Genomic DNA, 22,848 nt, shown 5'->3' on the forward strand with positions numbered 1-22,848 from the left:
TGATTGTCTGTACTACTTTAGTTTCCTCACGTAAAGGAACAATAAACTGAATTTCTTACCCTCTTTTTATTGATTTGTTTCAAAAGGAAGACAAATGGACTTTTTGCCCTGTAATATTAGTTCCTAACTCTAGAGGAAAACTAGGCATTTGGTACAATATACAATATACATTTATATTCTTTTCTTTTGTTTCTTTTCTTTTTTTTTTTTTACATTTATATTCTTTGTATTTGGTTAGAACAGTACTTTGGAAGTTGTACCTTTTTCGTGTGGGCAACACAAACTTTTTAATTTTACTTTTAAATAATCTCTACACCCAGTGTGGAGCTGGAACTTAAAACCCTGAGATCAAGAGTCACCTGCTCTGCCGACTGAACCAGCTGGGGCCCCGTACTGGTAAGACAAACACTGAAGCCAACTTGTTATATGGCAATTTTGGTTTTATAATATTTACATTGAGGAAAGAGATACAACTTTACAAAGATTTTTAGTTTTTTCCAAAATGATTTACCCTAGGAGTCTGTTAAAATTCATGTCCTATCTCAGAAACCTCCGTGTTGCGGGAAGGAAGGTCACCCAGTGCTCTCTTCTTTCTGGTGGTTCTAGTATATTCTCCATGTTAACTGCTTGAATGTTGAGTGCTTTCGTACTCTTACAGCTTCTAGTACTTAACTGATTTTGGATTCCATTCTCTTACAAAAAGGTCAAGAGCATGTTTTCTTCTAATGCTTTCAAAGGCACATGTCCTTTTTTGGGGTTGATAAAGTCGGTCTTCCTTATTCGCACATTCTTTGTGAATTCACCTACTACTAAAATTTATTTGTAGCCCTGAAAGCAAGACTCAGAGTACTTTTTTGGCTGAAATGTGCAGAACAGTGAAAAGTTTGAGTTCCCACCATTCCCAGCTGAGGTCAAACCAGGGGACCTGCTTGTCTTAGCTCTCATACTATAAACAAGTTTCTGGTTTACACTCTGTATAGTGCCATGCTTTTCACATTTTTGTGCTTTTTGTTGGCAATCTCACTATTTAAAATGGATCCTACCTGGAGTGATGAAGTGCCCAGGAAGGCTGTGATGTGCCTGAAGGAGAAAAATACGCGCCTTAGATAAAACTTTTTTCCCAGACCTGAGTTATAGTGCTGTTGGCTGTTGAGTTGAATGTTAATAAGAGATGAACAATATATAAAATAAGGCATCTTCAAACATAAACACACGCAAAACAAGGTTATGCATTGATCAGTTGATGAAAATATTGTGACCAGATACACCAGAGACTCATGAGAACCTCACCCTGTATTTCTGCAGGAGCAGTGGCTCACTATCCACTAATTCAGTGTTCACGACCACTGGATAGATCTTATTTACTGCGAATAATCAGAATTGACTGCAGTTAGTTGTTTCATTTATTTTCTTTGGGCTGATGGAGATCAGTCTGATGTCTTCAAGTAAGTGTTCTGTGAGTATGCCTGTTTTGTACTTGTCATCGTGGTGGGCTCAGAGCCTTTACATACTGTGCTCGATTTTTTTCACCTCGGGAACCTGTGCCACCTGATTGACAGTCCTTCAACTCAGAATTTTGCAATGAGGGAGAGCAGCCAACTTGGAATGAGCACAGTTGGGTCTTTAAGGAAGTTGGCCTGCAGCTTGACTTGGCTTTCCCTGACCATTCCATGCTGAATTTCCACCTCAGCCATCCATGCTGCTGGGGTCTGGGCCATAAAAAAACAGCTCCAACCTATCCTGTAAGGACCAGGGAGTTCTAGTTCAGGAGGGGAGGCTGCTGGGCTGCATCCATTCTTGGTTCTGATGAAGCACTGGTTACCTGTCAGGGACCTGGGAGCTCCCTGTGAGGGCTTTCCTACACAGATTTTGTGTTTCTTTGTTTTCAAGAGTTGAGTTTGTTTTGGATGTGGTGGCTTCTTCATTATCCCAAACCAGCTGGGTGAGTATCAGCCAGAACAGGTTTTTTTTAGGCAGGGAGGTTTAGAGACCTTCCTAACCCCTAGGCAGTGTCACTTTCTCTCCCTCTCTCTCTCTCTCTCTTTTTTACACCTCTCACTTGTCTACACTGTTCCTTTTCAAATCCCCACCCTTTATCATATTAAATACACCCATATTGTATATTAAACTTAACATATAATTATGAATAGAGTTGAGTTGCCGTTGAAATGTTATATGGTATAGGTATTTGATTAAGTGTTAATTTTGATTTTTCAAAATTTTCATATTCTGAAGCAATAAACCTTTTCTTTACGGTCTCAAATATTTTTTTCTTTTTAAAAAAGATTTATTTTTGTAGGGGCGCCTGCGTGGCTCAGTCATTGGGCATCTGCCTTCAGCTCAGGTCATGATCCCAGGGTCCTGGGATCGAGCTCTGCATTGGCCTCCCTGCTCAGCAGAGAGTCTGCTTCTCCCTCTCCCACTTCCCCTGCTTGTGCTGTCTCTCTTTCACTGTGTGTGTGTCTCTCTGTTAAATAAATAAATAAAATCTTTTTAAAAGTATAAATAAAAAGATTTATTTTTGTGAGAGAAATCATTTGCCTGCACAAGCTGGGGGAAAGGTTGGGGGGAAGGGGCAGAGGGAGAAGCAGACTCCCCACTGAGCAGGGAGCCCAAAGTGGGACTCGACCCCAGGACTCTGGGATCATGATATGAGTCAAAAGCAGACTCTTAGGAAGCCTGGGTGGCTCAGAATGCTAAGATTTCAAGTATTCTCATGGGCAGTGGAAAAGCTCATAGGCCGAGGTACTGTGACTGCAGTGCAGGCAAGGATGCAGGTTTTCCCCAGCCTGTTAGCTGCACTCGGTTCTGCTGACATTGCTGAGGGCTCTGGTGTGCCTCAGGCCATACCTGTTGCTAGGTGTCCCAAATAAGCCGCAGAGCATTCTTTCTCTTAAGGGGCTGATAGGCCAGACCCCTTCAACAGCTGTCTTCTTGTGGCACAGCCAGGTGCTATGGGCAACCAGAGGGGCTGGTCGCTGAGCCTGCGGCAGAGGAGGAGCTGACCGCAAGGGTGTCCTGGAGCAGGAAGTCCCGACTGAGTTTTGAAGGCTGCCTGTGTGGTGGTGCAAAGGAGTGCAGGGCAGCGGGGGTGTGGGGTAAGCGGGGGGCAGAAGGGTATGGCTGAGGCTTGGAAACAATGTGGTATGTGTTGGAGACTGTGCGCTGTCTTGGCTGCTGGAAGGTGGGCGGTGGTGGTGACAGAGAGCGTCAGAGCGGAGGGAGGGGCTGGCAGTGGAGGGCTTCTGTGCCATCTTAGACAAGACCAGACCCGTCCTGGGTGTGTGACCTACTTCTGGGACCTCTGACTGCTGCATGCATTTGAGATTTATTGGTATTTCTTAACTGCATGTCAGATGCATTACCAGATTTCTCACCCTCTCCATCCTTAAGAGCATTGATAAATTCTGTAATGTTTAATTTTGTCCTGGTACCTCTTCTTAAAAGGAAATGGGTTGGTTTTATTTTATTTTATTTTATTTAAAGATTTTATTTATTTATTTATCTGAGAGAGGAAGAGAGACAGAGAGAGAAAGCATGAGAGGGTGGAGGGTCAGAGGGAGAAGCATACTCCCCACTGAGTAGGGAGTCTGGTGTGGAACTTGATCCCGGGACTCTTCGTTCATGACCTGAGCTGAAGGCAGAGGCTTAATCAGCTGAGCCACCCAGATGCCCTGGAAATGGCTTAGTTTTGAAAAATAACTTTTTGTCGGGGTGCCTGTGGCTCAGTGGGTTAAAGCCTCTGCTTTCGGCTCAGGTCATGATCCCAGGGTACTGGGATCAAGCCCCATATAGGGCTCTCTGCTCAGCAGGGAGCCTGCTTCCTCCTCTTTCTCTGCCTGCCTCTCTGCCTACTTGTGATCTGTCAAATAAATAAATAAATCTTAAAACAAACAAACAAACAACTTTTTGTCCATGCAAATCACACCAGGGAAGCACACATATACAGTGAAACAGCTTAACTGAAAAGTACATAATCATTAAAACATCAAGCGATATTAGAAGTGCATAAAATCGAGAAGTTTCTTATATTACTACCATTCAGAGATAGGCACTGTTAACATTTTGGTAAATGCCGCTCTGGATGTCTCTGTGTGCTTATGGAAATACTGCCTACCTGTGGTTTTCTAGCTTGTGTTTTCATTCACTGGTGTGTCTTAGCCGTCTTTCAAAGTAGTGTCCGTGGAACTGTATTTCCCTTTAGTGACTGCAGGGATTTTATCTTATGGTAACTGTGTGACAGAGTTTACCTGAGCAGATCTTCGTTGATGGGCCTCTAGACAGATTCTAATTTTATTTAAGTATTAGAAGCACTTCAGTGAAAAACAAGTTCCTTGAATGTATATCTTTGTGTACTTTTCTTAAAATGATTTTATTGTGAGAAATTTTAAACATTTTAAAAAAATAGGATAGCATGGCAAGTTCCCATATATATCCAGCTTGAGCACTTAACAATGTTCTGCCATTCTTTCCTTTAATCTATTTTCTCATGCTGCTTTTTCTTCTGCCAGGGTATTTGAAAGTAAATAATTCATACTGTTTCACCTATTTATTACCTTACTCTTAAGATAAGAGCTCAAAAACACAATAATATCAAATAAAGAGAACATTAATTCCTTATATCATCATTCTTTTTTTATATATTTAAAATTTCTCACAATAAAAACATTTATGCATATCAGAACCCATCTAAAATGTTGCATGGGTTGATCTCTTTAAGTCTCTTTTAATTTCTAATCTTCTTCTCCTTCTTTATTTCTTGTGTTATTTATTTATGAAGAAACCAAGTCAGGGATGCCTGCCTGAGTGGCTCACTCCATTAAACATCTTCTTACAGCTCAGGTCATGATCCCAGGGTTCTGGGATCGAGTCCTACATCAGGCTCCTTGCTTAGCAGGGAGCCTGCTTCTCCCTCTGCCTGCTGTTCCTCCTACTTGTGCTTTCTCTCTCTCTCTCTCTGACAGAAAAAAAGAAAAGAAAAGAAAAGAAACCAAGTCATTTATTGAGCAGAATTTTCTAGTCTGAAGTTGGGTGCTGACCTCCTTTTTTTTTTTTTTTTTTTTAAGATTTTATTTATTTATTTAGATAGAACACAAATATGCAGAGTGAGAGGCAGTGGGAGAGGGAGATGATCCTGAGCCACAGGCAGATGCTGACTGAGCCACCCAAGTGCCCCTAAAGATACCCGATTACCTTTACTCATGTTTCTACTAAGGTATTGGTCTTTTCTTACATATTTCTGTTGTTATGCCTTTCAGCCTTTTTCTGGATGGTTGCTGATTTTTATTCACTTAGGAAGGCCTTTCTTACCTTAAGATTATAAAAATATGTGCCCCCTTTTCTGATGCCTCTCTGTGATTTTACAGTTAAATGTAAATATTTGTGCCATGTATGATTGATTTTTGTATAAGGGATGAGGTAAGGACCTAATATTACTCTTCTCTGAATATCTGACCATTTTTTCCCAATTCCATTTATTAAATAAACTGTCTTTTTCCCACTAATGTCAAAGACCACTTTTATACTCAGATCTCTAATTTTGAGTCTATTTCTGAGTTTTCTGTTGTGTTCCACTGATTTGCCAGTTTTTCGTGCTTTATTATCACTGCTTGAATTACAACAGCTTAATTGTCCTTTAAAATTTTTATTACTGACTTTTGTGAATATATGAGCCATACCAGCTTATTCATGTATACTATTTCATGTCTGATTATTGCTTAATAATGTGTTTTAAAAATTGATGCTGCCTTTTTTTTTTTAATAACTTTGCTGACTAAGCTCACAAATTTATTCTTCCAGCTAGATTTTAAAAGTATTTGTGATAGGTCTCCCAAGGCACCCTTTTATATTTTGACTGAGATTTTATTCAGGTTCTAGATGAATGTAGGGGAGAGTTGATTTCTTTACAACTTTGAGCCTTCATAGTTAACAACATGGTCAGTTCATTTATTAAAATTCTTGTCTGTCCTTGAATTTTTTTAATTAATTTATTCCAAAGTTTTTATTGGTTTTGGCTTTTCTTTCTTTTTTTTTTTTTTAAAGTAGGTTGAACCTCTGGGGAAATACCACATTTCATAATCTGTAATATGAGCTTTCAAAACTCTCTTCAGTATGCCTGTCTCTCTGAACTAACAATCTGTAATTCCTTTTTTTTTTTTAAGATTTTTATTTATTTATTTGAGAGAGAAAGAGTATAAGAGAGATTGAGCGGGAGTGGGAGTGGGGGATACAGGTTGGCAGGAAGGGCAAAGGAAGAGAGCCAGAAAGAGAAGCTGCCACCCCCCGCTCCATGCAGGGCTGGGTTCCAGGACTCTGGGATCATGACCTGAGCCAAAAGCAGACCCTTAACAGACAGAGCCACCCAGGCACCTCTACAAGCTGTAATTCCTATAGTCCTTAAGACAAATCAGATAATGGTTGCCTCCTGTAGCTGTTATTCTTCAGTGACTGAGTACAAAGTATAACAAATTTCTAATGAAGATGACAATGCATTGCTGGCCAAAATTAGAGATTAATGCAAATTCAAAATTTCAACTATTTGAGTATGACATTTGGTCAGCTTTTTATTAAGTGGAAGGAACAGACCTCTAATTATACAGGTTTCCTAAGGCATGCATGTGCTAGTCTGCGCAGACTCCTTAGACCATTTACATGATTTATTTATTGCACCTGGGAATCTGGGATCTTCTGTCTCCGTGAGCTGCCCTTATGCCCAAACCTGTTTTATTCCAAGTTGACTATTGCTAAAGGCAGCTACTATTCATTAAAAGTCTATTACGTGAGATCCGATTGTGTGTTGCCACACACAGGTGTAGTTGATTTCTAGGTAGATCTGGCCATGTCTGAACTCTTTGGGGACCAGGACTATGCAACAGGGCTTCATAACAGGTGTGCCTGGATGTGTGTGCGTGTGCTTTGGAGGACTTCTTTGTTGTTGTGGGAGCACCGTGACAGGAGGAAGAAGTAGTCATGATTTTAGCAAACCTGTAACCCTGTTCTGAAATCTTTCACAAAAATCCTGTGCAGTATCCCTTTTTCAAGAAGTATGCTTTATCAAATACTTCAGTATATCTTACATTATAATTATGTAGGTGTCTGCTGAGCTGCTATTACTAGATAGATTCTAGGATTAGAATTTTGGGGGAGCATTGTAATCCAAATTTAAGAAGAAATAGTGTCATCACTAATATTGGAAGTATCCATTCCAGTTGATAGTTTGAGGTCATTAAGTACTTAGCAAGATTATAAGGTGAGCCCTTACCTTGTTTTAGAGTGGGGAAAAATAACTAAGTTCATTAAGAACCATTCATTTAAATATAAACAATACAAATTACAATTATAAATTTTTGTGTTAAAACAGCTTGAATCTTTGCTTTTCACATATAATGAGCTATATATTCTCTCAACTTTAGTAAAATATTTGTTTAAGTATTCTATGATAGAGAGACCCTTTCTAGGCCAAATCGGTGTGGCATGTTTGTGTATATTATTAAATAAAATAGTCCAGACACCCTAAAAGGCATAAAGAGTAACACACTATCCATGTACCTAATATCCTGCTTAAGATACGAAATTCTACCAATATAATTGTCCCATGTGCTTCTAATTGCATAATCCTTCCTTCGCCTCAGGAATAACAATTACCTCCTTTTAAAGGTCATAGAAGCTGCTTTTGAACTTTAGTATAAGTGGTGGGGTAACCCTGACTCTTCTGCAACTTGCTTTTTTATCATTTGCCATAATATTTTTGAGATTCATTTATGCTGATGCATAGGTCTCTTCATTTTTGCTGCTTGTATTCTTGCACTGTATGCCATAAAAAAATTTCCTTATCTCTTCTGTTGATGGAAGTGTTTCCAGTCTTTGCAGTTAATAAACAGTGTTCTCTTTGTGCACCTATTTCACAGATTCCCTAGGGTGCCTTTGACTGAAATTACTGGATCAAAAGATTACTGTTGGGGATGCCCACTTTCCTTGATTAAATTCTCATTGCTCTATATGCTTCCTTGCTAACACTAGGGATTATTAGATTTATTCTTATTTTGTTAGTTTGGTGAGTGACAGGTCTCATTATCTTGAATTCCTCTGATTACTAGTGAGGTTCGACATCCTTTCTTATGTGTAGTAGTATTACAGGTATTTTTTCCTGGTGTAATTGTATGTTATGGCAGAAAATTATATGTAAAGTTGGAAGTACCATGAAGTAGTTCCTACTAGATAGAAATATACCATGGTTGTATCTTTAGAACATTGGCAACTTTGCAGATTTTTTTGGAGGAAATAATGTGGCATGATTTTCTGATAGTATATGAGAGCATGAACTTGGGAATTAAACTGATGCTTGAATCCTCGCTGCATTGTTTTTTGTTTTTAAGAGGGGAAGGGAGGGACAGAGGAAGAGGGAGAGAGATTTATCCATTTGTGTCATTCAGGACATTAGCGACTGTGACAAAGCTGTCGTGGGTCATAGTGGATAGGTGGGAGTAACCTTGGGACCCTTGTGGGTGCCCAAGATCTGGCCTGGGTTTGGGGACTGTCACTAACTATACGATGCGAGAGAGATGGCAGGGTGCCCTGGAGTTCATAATGGAAAAGCAAGCTTGTAGGTAATTGTGAATTGATGTTATTTAGAGTGTTCTCATGTCCCTTGCCACAGGAATAGCTCCACATGGCTTCCAAAGACGTGACCGTTACGGTTCGCCTCATTCGTTCATTCGAGCATCGCAATTTCAAGCCTATAGTATATCACGGAGTTGATTTGGACCAAACTACAAAGGAATTCATAGTATTTCTAAAGCAAGGTATGAGATGTCTTAGTCATTTTGCTTCATTAGCATTTTGAAAAAATAGCTGACTATTACATAGATGGTAATCTTTTAAAAATACTTTGGAAATTATTAATCTAGGTTCTAAGCCAGGGACTAGGTCAGCTCCTGTTCTGTTCCTTGGCGTCAGCAGGAAGTACCTTCCTGAGGCTCATTTAGCCTATGTGTGCCCACCTCAGGCATTGCCCTCAGGAATCGCCCTCATGGTTGGTTTCTCCCTTTTTGATTTTTAAATTATTTATTATTTATCCATTTATTAAGATTGTATTTATTTGAGAGTGTGAGAGGGAGAGCACGAGCATGGGGAAAGGGACAGAGGGAGAAGTAGCCCCCCCCCCCCTGAACTGAGCAGGCAACCCAATGTGGGACTTGATCCCTGGACTCTGGGATTGTGACCTCAGCCTAAGGCAGATGATTAACCATCAGAGCCACCCAGGCACCCACCTTTTTTTTTTTTTTTTCTTCATTAAAAACAATTAAGATCTAGGTTTTCTTACAATGAGTTTTTGTATTTGGAGGTTGATTAACAAGGAAATGCAATGTGGCTAATTGTGTGGCCTGGCTGAGCACACAGAAGGCCTAATAGGGCAAGGTAGGAAGGTGGCAGACCTCTGTACAGCCAGAAAATCATTAGGGCTGTTGGTCATTGAGATCACAACCAGACCAACTGGTGCTATTTTATCATTTCGAGCTTAAAATTCAAAAGGCATAAAGTGAGTGAAGTCTTTTTTTCCCCTCCCCAAAGATTTTATTTATTTATTTTTGGGGACTGGGGTGGGGGGTAGAGAGAGAGAGTGTGCAAGCACACAAATAGGGGGAGCAGCAGGCAGTGGGAGAGGCAGGCTTCCCGCTGAGCAGGGAGCCTAACGTGGGACTTGATCTCAGGAGCCAGGGATCATGACCTAAGCCTAAAGCAGAGGCTTAACAGACTGAGCCACTGGGTATCCCAAGTGAAGGATTTTGATAGGACCTCAATGGGTTTCTAACCCCTGTTCTCAATTATTGAAGTGTTCCAGTCATCAGCATTTGATAAAACATCTAGAATAAGCTTTTATTATTTTAATTGAAGTGTAATTTACGTATAGAGTACTAGTTCCATGAGTTTTGACAAATGTATTGCTTTATACCTATCTTAATTTTTTTTTCTTTGACATAATTTTAGACACAGAAAAGTTGCAAAAATCAGACAAGGAGTTCCAACTTTGGGCAGTTTTACTGCTCAGTATTACCTAAGTAGGGAGTAGGCAAGGTAGGAGACCTATAGAGAAGACAGACCAGTCTCCTTTAGTGACTATAGTCACTCCTGTAGTGACTATAAAAGATGTCATAAGGAGAACATAATTACTCCTTAAAGTAACTGTAGGCTGACATATGGAGCATATATCGTGTTCTTAATTGTTAGGGAGGAATTGAGAGTTGGTACTAAGATATTGCCAATTACAGAGTGTCTTGCTTTTGAAAAGATAACACTGGCAGCATATTTGGATTTCAAAACAAAAACAAATCCCTCTTTCTTAATTTGAAATCATTATGCATATTGTGGATTACAGTGTTTCTCGGTATGTCATAGAATATGCTATGATGTTCTTGGTACAGTGCAGGATAAGTTCTTCTCAAAGCCCTTGAGAATGGGGTGTAACCTTTAGGCTACTGCAGGGGCAGGGGAAGATGTACCCACCTTTCCCCTCACCGTCCCCTCTCCCCACTCCCAGTCACTATGTTCTTCTGTTCCCAGGTACCATAGGTGCCTTCCCCATCAGAGCAGTGGTATAGATCACAGCTAGATGCTCAGCCCTGCCTGCCCAGATCTTTCACCCGTGTTAGTTATAAAATTACTGCTGCTTTTTAAAGTTACACATGTAGGAAATGTGTCCCACTGAGTAAGAGGTGAACTTTGGGGATACGGGCTCTTTTGAGATATGGACTCTGTGCTCAGGCCTATCTGACTAAAGCACTATGGAACTTCTCTGAAAGGTCGGTGGGCCACATATCTACCTTTTATAATTTTGTACATAACAAAGGGTTTATTTCTGGGGAATTTTTAAAGTAATAATAGCAGCAGATGTTTCTGTGTGCCTGGTACTGTGCTGAGAACTTAAACTAGATGATCTTACTTCATCTTTTTTTCCCCCCCAGATTTTATTTATTTATTTATTTGAGAGAGACAGAGGGAGAATGCAAGAACACAAATAAGGGAAGTATTAGAGGGAGAGGGAGAAAGAGACTCCCCATTGAGCAGGGAGCCCAAGACTCTGGGATCATGACCTGAACCATCCACATGGCCCTTATTTCATTCTTCTAAAGTAAGAACCATTTTATCCCATTTTATTTATAGGTGAAGAAACAAAGGAGCAAGGAAGTTAAGAAACTTGCCTGAGGTTACATGGCTAATAAAAGGCAAAGCTGCAATCCAACCCAGGCAGTTTAACTGTACAACATGTTCTCTTTAAAATTTTTTTTAAATTTTAAATCCAGTTAATTAATATTTAGTGTATTATTAGTTTCGGGGTAGAATTAAGTGATTCATCCTTTGCATATAACACCCAGTGCTCATTCCTTCAAGTGTCCTCCTTAATGCCCATTACCCACCTTCCGTCCAGCAACTCTTAGTTTGTTTCCTATGGTTAGTAGTCTCTTATGGTTTATCTCCCTCTCTGTTTTTATCTTATTTTATTTTTCTTTTATTTTTCCTTCTCTTTCCCTAGGTTCATTTGTTTCTTAAATCCCACATATGCAGGAAATCATATGGTATTTGTCTTTCTCTGGACTGATTTCACTTAGCATATGTACTCTTTTCTTAAAATTTAGATTCAATTAGCCAGCACATAGTACCTCATTAGTTTCAGTTGTAGGGTTCAGTAATTCATCGGTTGCATATAACACCCAGTGCTCATCCCATCATGCAGCCTCCTTAATGCCCATCACCCAGTTGCCCCATGTTCCCATTCCCTCCTCTCCAGTAGCATACGTATCCTACACACCACACTAAGTTGCCTCTCTTCTGTTCTATTGCCTAACTAGTAGAGTGGGGTCTCTAAAGTAAATGGGTTCACTCAGTGTCAAGAGTCTTTGCATTGAGTTCCTCTTGCTCTAGTGTTTTGAACCCTGAAAGCTAGAAGAGTGATGTGACCCCTAGTGAATTTTGCATACAGCCAGAAATGAGCATTGTGATGAATCATCTTTGGGTGGGGGGCAGGGAGGTTTTAGATGCCTTCTTGCCTTTCTAACTGTTCACCTTTTGCCATCCTTTTTTTTTTTTTTTAAGATTTTATTTATTTATTTAACAGAGAGAGAGATCACAAGTCGGCGGAGAGTCAGGCAGAGAGAGAGAGAGAGAGAGAAGCAGGCTCCCGCTGAGCAAAGAGCCCAATGCGGGGCTCGATCCCAGGACACTGAGATAATGACCTGAGCCGAAGGCAGTGGCCCAATCCACTGAGCCACCCAGGCGCTCCACCTTTTGCCATCCTTAATCTAACTAGTCTCCTCTCATTGTTCTCTGTTTCTCCCTCAGCAAAGGAACTTTGGTTAAACTGGATTCATACTTATTGAGAATCAGTTTCTCAACATCATGCTATTAAAATCTTAAGTTGTATAAATATTTATAATAAGTATAAATACATCTATAAGTATAAATAGAAATATATAAGATTATGTATAGGCATGTAAATATAATAAAATAAAACCCATTATTAACATACGGGGAATAGGTGTTACTTACATAATCTGATCACAGACATACTGTGTATACCGTTTTACAGAGATGACTAATTTTTAGATTCAGAATAGTGTACAAACCAATTACCTAGATAATATAAGACATTTTAATTATTCTTTGATTTGGAAGCATTTAAATATTTTGTAGTCCTTTAGGTCTTGATTCTGAATGTAAAGTCAGTCCACCCATGAAACAGAAAAAGGCTGTAGAGGATTTGCCAGACCTTCTAGTTTGGAACCTTCCTGTCCCTCCTTACCCCTGGTGGTATGTTACTCTGGAAAGCAGCTGTTCCATTGGGTGAATACTAGAAGAGTTAGTTTCTTTGTTTACTTGTTTCCCATGCTCCCTCATGTCCACACTTTGCACTGTTACTAATATCTTACCTTAGTCTGCTACTCCTATTGCAACGAAATGAGCAAATAGTGAGGCATCATTAACCAAAGTCCATGGTTTCTTCTGGTTTCTGTAGTTTTTACCTTGTATCTTTATTCTGTTCCAGAATCTCTTCTAGGATTCCATACTACATTTAGCTGTCACGTCTCCCTAGATTCCTCTGGGGTCCTGTGGGTTCCTCAGATCTCTTCCCCGCTTGATGGCTTTCAGTTTTGAGGAGCACTGGTCAAGCCTCTTGGAGGATAGCCATCTAGTGGAATTTGCCTGCTACATTTCTCGTGATTAAACTGGGGTTATGCGTTTGGGGGAGGAAAGCCATGAAGATGAAGTGTCAGTTTTATCTCATCATACAGCTGACAGTTTTATCTCATTATATCTTTCTATGTGATGGTGATCACTGCTGTTAGCTCCCCTGGCTGTGGCAGTGTTAGGTTTCTCCACTGGAGAGCTAGCCTTCTCTCTCCTCATCTCGTGCTCTTTAGAAAGCAGTCACTGTGTAGAGCTCACACACAGTTCATGAGTGGATAGTTCTGTTCCTCTTTCTTCCTTCCTTCCTTCTTTCCTTCCTTTCTTTCTTTCTTTCTTTCTTTTCTCTTTTTCTCCCTAAATCAACTTATGGATTGTATTCGTTGTAAGCATACAGTTCAGTAATTGTTCCCCCTTCTTTAGGGAGGAATATCTACATCATTTATTTGGAATTATTCTGCAGGGGAGATGTAGTTTGGTTGTGCAAGCTCTTCTGGCTCTGGCCTTTGGGGACTTTCAGTTGTCTTCTGTGCCCCTTTGATGTGTGCCTTCTCTGTGTGTCTGCTGAGTACTGTCTCACTTTCTGGTGCTGTAAGATGCTTCGGGCTCGTCGTGTGTGTATCCTGCTCCAGTCCCAGAATCAGCCATTTCTCAAAGCAGCCCTGGTTCCTGAGAGCCAGATCTGGGTGCTGGATGTGCTCCCTCATTCCTAGGGTGTTGTTTTTTAAAGCTCTCTCAGCTGACAGAGCAAAGAAACAGATCACCCTGTGTACACACACATATCTGTGAGTATCTTCATGTCATCTATATCTGTATATTAAACCTGAGTCCTTCCTGATGTTTTCCAATCCATTCCTTCCTCCCCTTGCGTATTTGTAGTCTCATTCTAAGAATGAGAAGTTTCGCTCCCATCCTCTGCCATCCATTTACTTAATTCTTTAATTCCAGTATACAGAGTCCTTCATCTGTACGCTCTGGGAAGCAACTTGATATCAACTAGAGCACAGTGCTCTTGTGCAGTTCCTTTTGCCTTAGACTTAAAAATGTCTTCATTGCCATAGTTACTAAGGTCAGCAGCTTTGCTTCCACTGCCCTTAGGAAGGTCATTTCATACATTTGCAGGATGCCTAGATTCTCTTGTCGCTCTCTGCATTCTTGCCTGGGATCCTCTGTCCTCCTACATGCTGTTGGGTTTTTTTTGTTTGTTTGTTTTTGTTTTTTACTTTGCATACGTTGAAGTCCACTCTTTGTGCTGTAAAGTTCTGTGGGCAAGTGAGTAATGTTGTGTCACAGTACCCTGTGGTACAGAAGAGTTTCAGGGCCATAAAATCCTCCATGCTTTACCTCTTCATCCTCCCCCACAAGCCCCAGGCAACTGCTGATCTCTTTATTGTCTCTAGTTTTGATTTTTCCAAGATACCATGTGCTTGGATTTGAGCAATATGTAGCCTTTGCAGACTGGTTTCTTTTACTCGGAAACGTAATGAAGGTTGCACTGTGTCTTTTCATGGCACATCCTGTCTTCTTAATTTCCTTTAACCTGGAACAGCACCTCCCCACCCTGCCTTTTGTCTGTCATTGCATTGATTTTTTTTTTTTAATCCAGGTCCGTGTTCTTATAGAATGTCCTATGATCTGGATTTATTTGATTGTTTTCTCATGAGTAGATTCAGGTTAAACATTTTTGGCCAGATTACTCTGTGGGTTGCATGTCCATGAGCTTTGATAAGCTAAGACTGATCTGACACCTGTTTCTGTAAATGAAGTTCGTTGGACCACAGTCACAGTTGTGACCCAGACTCTATGGCTTATAAAACCTATAATGATGATTAGCAGGCCTTTACATAAATAGTTTGCTAGAATCGGTGGAGGTAATTCCTTGCTGTTGCATCACATCAGGAAGGGTTTGCTGTTGCTTTGCCTTGTTACTGGTCATACAGATTTCAGGCATTTGGTTAAGGCTCCATCTATCGGATTGCTCCGTTATAAAAGTATCTTTCTGATTAATAAGTAGTGTGTGGAGTGATAAACATTGAAAACATTTACATATCTGGTTTCCAGTAGTTTCAGTGTCTCTCGATGAGCCTTACCTCTGAATCATTGATGTTTACAGAAATCAGCGTTTTGGGTGCCTGGGTGGCTCAGTGGGTTAAGCCTCTGCCTTTGTCTCAGGGTCCTGGGATTGAGTCCCACATTGGGCTCTCTGCTCAGCAGGGAGCCTGCTTCCTCCTCTCTCTCTGTCTGCCTCTTTGCCTACTTGTGATCTCTCTCTGTCAAATAAATAAAATCTTAAAAAAAAAAATCAAGGTTTTTCTTCCTCTGTGATTCCTTCTACATTTATTATTTTGCATTCTGCTGTCAAGAAGCAGGCCTCCCGTGCCCCTCTTTTTTAGAAAGGAACAGGCTAACTTTTCAGTGGCTAAGTCACCTTATCCTCTTATCACAAAGAGACTCTTCCTCCAGTGTTGTGTTGAGGCAATGTTCTCTTGTTTGTACTATAAAATACACTGTAGATTCCTTAGTTTAAATATTTAACTCTGTAAACTCAAAACGCAAACTAACACTCTATAGTAATGGGGGGAGATAAAGGGATTAGAGAAAGAGAGGTTTCAACTGTATCATATTGTTTTTATTTAATAAAAAATAGTAAAGAATCTGAAGCAGTCATGACGATATATTAAATGTGGTTGGTGGGTTAAATGAATTCTGTTCTATTCTCTGCACTTTTTTTTTTTTTTTTTTTTTAAGATTTACTTTTTTACTGAGATAGAGCAAGCAGGGAAGCTGGGGGCAAAAGGAGAGGGAGAGAGAATCTGAAGCAAGCTCTGCACGTGCCCAGTGTGGAGCCTGACATGGGGCTCGCTCCCACGATCCTGAAATCACAACCTGAGCCGAAACCAAGAGTTGGACTCCTAACTGAGTGCCCCAGGTGCTCCTTATTCTCCACACTTTTTATGTTTAGATAATTTTGTATTTAAAGTGAAAGATCTTGATAGAGCAAAACCTTGGAATCTTACTATAATATCACACAGGACCCCTTATTAGATTTTAATGTTGGCACATTGTTCTGATTAATGGTGGGTATTTGGTATTCTTGCTTGTACATATTTGTCATTAAAGTAGTCAATTTCTTTTTTTCCTGTAGGTGTTCATGCTTTCCTGAAAGTCTTCACAATGTAGAATAGATCTAAAAATAAGTTAGAAATTGTTTCTCTTCTATTTTTAGAGGCTTTACTATGAGGTAAAGAATTATTTTATTGCCCATCAATATTTTAATAATTTTCAAAGCTTTATTGATTTTTACATTGAAATGTGTGTTATAACATTTCAGACTTTTAAAAAAGATTTTGTTTATTTATTTGACACAGAGAGAGAGATCATAAGTAGGCAGAGAGGCAGGCAGAAAGACAGATGGGGAAGCAGACTCCCCAATGAGCAGAGATCCCAATGTGGGGCTCCATCCCAGGACCCAGGATCATGACCTGAGCCAAAGGCAGAGGCTTTAACTCACTGAGCCACCCAGGTGCCCCACATTTCAGACTTTTTTGGTGGCATCCTAACTGCCAGCAATGTATTTATTAAGTTGCCTTATTTTGCTAATTAATTTTTCTATAGATGCCTTTTATGGTAACCAAACTGAATGAGTTAAGCTAGTAGTTACCTTCTTGTGAACTTTACAATAATGAAATATTAAATTGATTTATTGCAGAATTCATCCTGTAATCCCAAAATCTTCTATAAAAGTTCATTAGGTCTCAAAGTTAAGTTCAAAGTTGGGGAAAGAAAATGAAAGGAAAACTCTATGCAAAATGGGAAATATTTTCCAGAATGTCATAGATTTGTCACAGACTTTTCCTTTCAGTCAACATGAACAAGAGGGACAAAACTTACTCTTCCATCTGAAATAACTGAAAAAACTATGCAAAATTTATGAAGCAGTGGTTTTCAGATATTGGACATGAGGGAGCATGAGACAGTGGTCCCTGGGGTAGGAGAAACAAGGTGGTTCCTATGATTGTGCCACCTTACCACCTGGAGGGAGTCTTTAGGCCACAGAGCAGGGCAAGGGGAGTGCAGGTAGAACTTGGTTATTAGTGTCATGAGTTCAGGAGTCAGAGCTGGCAGTCGGGAGTGGAGCCTAGAGACTTCATAGGACAGAGAACTGGCATGGAGGGGCTGTTCAGAGGGACTACTCTGAACATTTGCAGAGCATCTTTGAAGATGGGCAGAGTGTGTATCTTTAGTTGAATACAGTTAGCACAAGTGTATGAGGCCAGGTAAAGAACAACCTGAAGGGAGCAGAAGGGAAAATGCTCAGAGCTCATACAGGCCTGGGAATAGTTGACCCCCACCCCCCAACCCTGGCCAGAGTGGAAGACCTTGTAATTTACAGGTTATTAGGCGGGGTATCTAGAAGGGTATTGCTGAAATTGTGAGGCAGAATTTAGAGTAAATTCCACCCTGCTGTCATTTAACAATGCTCGAAAGCAAGACTCAAATGGATCTAACAGTTTCTAAGTAATTTAACAAAGCTCAGGGTGTTTATAGAAATACACAAATATCCAGCCCTCAAGCAAGATAAGATTCACATTGACCTGCATCAAATCAGAACTTACCAGGCATGCAGAGAAGCAGGAAAATATGAATCATAATTAAGAGAGAAATCAATCAGTTGATGCTAGCCCAGAAATGTTGCAGATGACAGAATTAGGAGACAAGGACAATTGAAAGTTATAACTACATTGCAAATGTTCAAGAAGGTAGAGGGACCATTGAACACATTAGAGATGGAGGCTATGAACAAAAAAAAAAAGACCCCAAAGAGCTAGAGATGAAAAATACGAATTTGAGATGGCTATGCACTGAGTAGGATTAACGAATGTGTAGATCAGATGGGGCAGAGGAAGAGATTGGTGAACTTGAAAATAAAGTAACAGAAGCCATCTGAAAGTATAGACAAAGGACTGAAAGAAAGATAAATCGAACAGTAGAGAGGGGCAGGGCAACTTCCACCAGCCAAATATACATGTAATTGGAGGCCATGAGGATGGGAGCCGGAACGGGGGACAGAAGACATATTTGAAGAAATGGTGCTTGGAAATTTTACAAATGTGATGAAAACTATAGACCCACCTGCAGTTCAACGAATCCCAAAGCAAAAGAAACATGAAGAAAGCTATACCAAGGCATATAATCAAATTGTGTATAGTTGGTTATAAAGAAAAGAAAGTCTTAAAAGTCTTAAAAGAAAGTCTTAAAAGCAGCTGGGGGAGAAAACCACATTGCATAAGGAGGAACAAGGATGAACGATATCAGGCTTCTCATCAGAATCAATCCATGTCAGAAGACAGTGGAGCAACATCTTTAAAATAATGAAAGAAAGTCAGTCTAGGATTCTCTTCTGGTCTTTCAGAAATGGAGGCATAAGAAAGACTTTCAGACATGCAAAAACTGAGAGTCCATCACCAGGAGACCTGAACTATAGGAAATGCTAAAGGACCTTCTTCCAGCAGAAGGGAAATGATACCAGATAGAAATTTGGAGGCACACAAAGAAATGAAGAGTATAGGAAATGGTAAACATGGGTAAATATGAAAGCTTTTTTTTTTCTTATTTTATAATTTTTCTTCAAATAGATTTCATCATGTAAAGAAAAACAGTAACAGTGTGTTGTGGTTTATGGAAAATACACGAACTAGCACAAAGGCTTGAGGGGGAGAAATGGAAGTACAGGATTCTTTCACTATAAAGTGTTACAGTATAATTAAAGATGTATTACTACAGACTTTGAAGCAACTGCGTATGCACGCATACACACATCACCTAAGAGTTACAGATAATATGCCACCAAAAAGGTTAAAATGGATAATGAAAAATTGTCAGATAGGTTAATCCAAAAGAAGGTATAGAAGAGAAAATAATAACACATGGAGAGAACAAAAGAAAACCCAAATAGCAAAGTGGTAGATTTATATCCAAGCATATTAATAATCACATTAAATGTAAATAATCTGAACAGCTTAATTAAAAGACAGATATATAACAGGAAGTCCTAAATTATATGTTGTCTATAAGAAATGCACTTTAAATATAAAGATAAAAATCAGTTAAAGGTAAAAGGATGAAAAAATTACACCATGCTAATACCAATCAAAAGAAAGCTGGAGTGGCTCTAGTAATATCAGATAAAGTAGATTCCAGAGTAAAGTATATTACTAGGGATAAAGACTATCATTTTATGATGGTAAGGCATCAATTAATCAAGATGACATGATTCTAAATGCTTATGCACCTGACACAACAGAACTTCAAAAATATGAGGTCAAAACTAACAGAACTGCAAAGAAAAATAAATGAATCTCCAATCACTGGGAGATTTCAGCATCGCTCCCTTAATAATTGATGGAGCATGTAGATGGTAAGAATACAAAAAATTTGAACACTATTAGACTAACTTGACCAAAGTGACATTTATAGAACACTCCACAAACAACAGAATACCCATTCCTCTCAAGTACCCACAGAACATTTACCAGGAGACTATATTCCAAGCCATAATACAATTCATGACAAATGGAAAAGGATTAAAGTCCTACAATCCGGGATGCCTGGTTGGCTCAGTTGGTTGGATGACTGCCTTTGGCTCAGGTCATGATCCCGGAGTCTCAGGATCGAGTCCAGCATCGGGCTCGATGCTCCATGGGGAGTCTGCTTCTCCCTCTGACCTTCTCCTTGCTCCTGCTCTTTCTCACTGTCTCTCTCTCAAATAAATAAATAAATAAATAAATAATCTTTAAAAAAAAAAAAAAAGTCCTACAATCCATGTTTTCTGACCACAGTGGAGTTAGATTAGAAATCAGTGACAGAAGAATTTCTGGAAAATTCTGAAATACTTGGAAACCAAATAGCATACTTCTAAAAACCTGTGTCTAAAAGCAGAGATCAAAAAGCAGAGTATTATGAACTGAATAAAAATGAATATACAACTTTTCAAAATTTGTGGAAAGCAGGTGAAACAGTACTGAGAGGAATAGTTACAGAATTAGAAATGTCTAAATTAAAAAAGAGAAGAGGTCTCAAATTACTGATTTCAGCTTCTGTGTTAAGAAGGTGGAAAAAGAAAAGTAAATTAAATCCAAAGTAAGCAGAATAAAAGAAATCATAAAGATTGTAGTAGAATATTGAAAAACACAGAGAAAAATCAAAATCAGTCAAAGCCGATTCTTTGAAATCTATTAAACTGATTAAGCTCTAGCTGGCCTGATTGGAAAAAAACAAAAGAGAGAAGACACAAATCATCAGTATCAGCTTTGAGAGTTGTTACATTACTACAGAATCTTTATAGACACTAAATGAATAACAAAGGAATACATTAAGCAACTTTATGCCATAAATATGTTATCCCAGGATAGTGGACAAGTTCCTTGAAAAGACCCATACTACCAGGATGCCTGGGTGGTTCAGTCATTAAGCATCTGCCTTTGGCTTAGGTCATGATCCCAGCGTCCTGGGACTGAACCCCACATTGGGCTCCCTGCTCAGCAGGAAGCCTGCTTTCCCTCTCCTAGTTCCCCTGGTTGTGTTCCCAATCTCTCTGTGTCTCTCTTTGTCAAATAAATAAATAAAATCTTAAAGCAAACAAAAATGACCCAGACTACCAAAGCCAACTAACAAAGAGACAACCTGAATAATTCTATATTTTAAAATAAACAGTAGTTAAAATACATTTCCACACACAAAACTCCAGTCTCATATATTCGAGGAAGAAATAATCCCAGTTCTTTAGAGACTCTTCCATAAAACTCAAGAGGATGGAAATATTCATCACCTGATTTTCTGAGGCCATCCTTAGCTTGATATCAAAATCAGAGAATGTAATTAGAAGAAAAAAATAGCTGCCAACATCTTTCACACACAGAGATAAAAATTCATAACCAAGGGGCACCTGGGTGGCTCAGTCATTAGGTGTCTGCTTTCGGCTGGAGTCATGATCCCAGTGTCCTGTGATTGAGTCCTGCATCTGGCCTCCTGCTCAGTGGGGAGTCTCCCTCTTCTGCTTCCCCTGCTTGTGTTCCCTCTTTCTCTGTGTCTCTCTATCAAATAAATAAATAAATAAAATCTTTTAAAAAATTCATAACCAAATTTTAGCAAATCAACAATATTTAAAGAAGAATAATATGACTATATGGAGTTTATCTTAGGAATGCAAGAATGGTTTACTATCAGAAATCACCGTGGGTGCCTGGATGGATCAGATGAAGTGTCTGTCTTCAGCTCAGGTCAACAGTCCCAGGGTCCTGGGTTCGAGCCCCATGTCAAGCTCTCTGCTCTGTGGGGAGTCTCCTTCATCTGCTCTGCCTGCTTCTACTCTCTCTGTCAGATAAAATCTTGAATAAAAAAGTCAGTGGAAAAACAAAAAAGGGCAATCAATGCAATTCATTATATGAATAAATGAAGGAAGGAAAACCAGAGGACTATTTCAGCAGGTAAGGACAAAATCCAGCATCCATTTCTGTTAGAAACTCTCAGCAAAGTAGGAATAGAAGGGAACTTACTCTACCTGACTAAGGATATCTGTGAAAAATGGACCTCCAACATCATACTTAATGGTGGAAGACTGAGTATTTTCCTCCTAAGATTAGGAACCAGGCTCATGATCACTTCTATTCAATCAACACTGAGCTGGAAAATGAAAAGACAAGCTGTGGACTTGGAGAAAATATTTGTAAAACATCCAACAAAGGACTTGTGCCTAGGAAAAAAAACAAAACTCTTCCAACTCCGTAGGTAGGACATAACCCCATTAAAAAGTAGACAGTAGGGTCTGAACAGACACTTGAGAGCAAAGAAGATACATGGTACTCACCATTGTTAGTCTAGTGAAGTGCAAGTCTAAATCACAATGAGAACACAACACTCTCACTGAAATGGCTAGAGTGGAAAGGGCTTATTAATTAAAACCCAGTGTTGGCTAGGATGTGGAAGGACTAGAACTCTGATGGTCTGTTAGTAGCAATGTAAAGAGGAACCCCTTTAGGAGGTGACTTGGCAATTTTCTTAAAAGGGTAAACCCACCGCTAATTAGAACCCAGCCATTCTGCTTCTGGGTGAAATGGCATGTCCACATGGGAACCCACAGCTTAATTTGTTGTAGTGCAGAATGAGAAACCGCCTCTTTCGTAAGGAAGGTGTTTGTTCTTTTTCTTTTCCTCCTCTGGCCTTTTTATATGTTTGTACACCAAAGCTCTTACCTCTCACCATAATGGGTTGAATGGCTGGTCTCTTTTTGCCACTGCAGAAAAGAACCCCTTCTTCTTGCTGCAGAATGGGGGGGTTGGATTCAAGCCCTTATCTCAGCCACCCTGGGCCCACCGGGACCTCAGAGTTCTTAACTGCCAAATGGAAGGCTTAAGTTCTATTTATTTATTCATTCATGAATATTTTTGAGCACCTGACACGGGCCCCACACTCTTCTGGGTACTGGTAACACAATGAGGAAAATCGGCTATGGTCCCTGCCCTCCCGGAACCAGTTCTCTGTTAACCTCTGATGGGCTGGACACTGTCTTCAGTTTCAGGAGCTAGGGCCTAGAGTCTTAATCTCAAGGAATTTATGAATTAGGAGAGCAGGAAGACCAACTTCACTGAACAGACTGAACTATAGTTGTAA

General features: G+C 39.7%; 1 protein-coding gene across 9 annotated transcripts in view; it reads left to right on the forward strand.

Annotated features, from left to right (window-relative positions):
- The window catches only part of LOC309843905 (UPF0538 protein C2orf76 homolog), a 57,145-nt gene that overhangs the window by 15,809 nt on the left and 18,488 nt on the right, over positions 1–22,848 (forward strand). For 6 of the 9 annotated variants that reach the window (XM_082689849.1, XM_082689857.1, XM_082689853.1 and 3 more), the window contains exon 2: positions 8,657–8,801. In XM_082689849.1, coding sequence (XP_082545975.1) covers positions 8,669–8,801 — 133 coding nt within the window. In that variant the 5' untranslated portion in view covers positions 8,657–8,668. Of the gene's footprint in view, positions 1–320; positions 397–8,656; positions 8,802–22,848 lie in introns of all 9 variants that reach the window. The other 3 variants (XM_082689851.1, XM_082689852.1, XM_082689850.1) reach the window with 1 other exon arrangement.

The sequence above is a fragment of the Mustela nivalis genome (genome assembly GCF_964662115.1).
Source record: "Mustela nivalis genome assembly, chromosome: 11".
In the NCBI taxonomy this organism is placed as follows: domain Eukaryota; kingdom Metazoa; phylum Chordata; class Mammalia; order Carnivora; family Mustelidae; genus Mustela; species Mustela nivalis.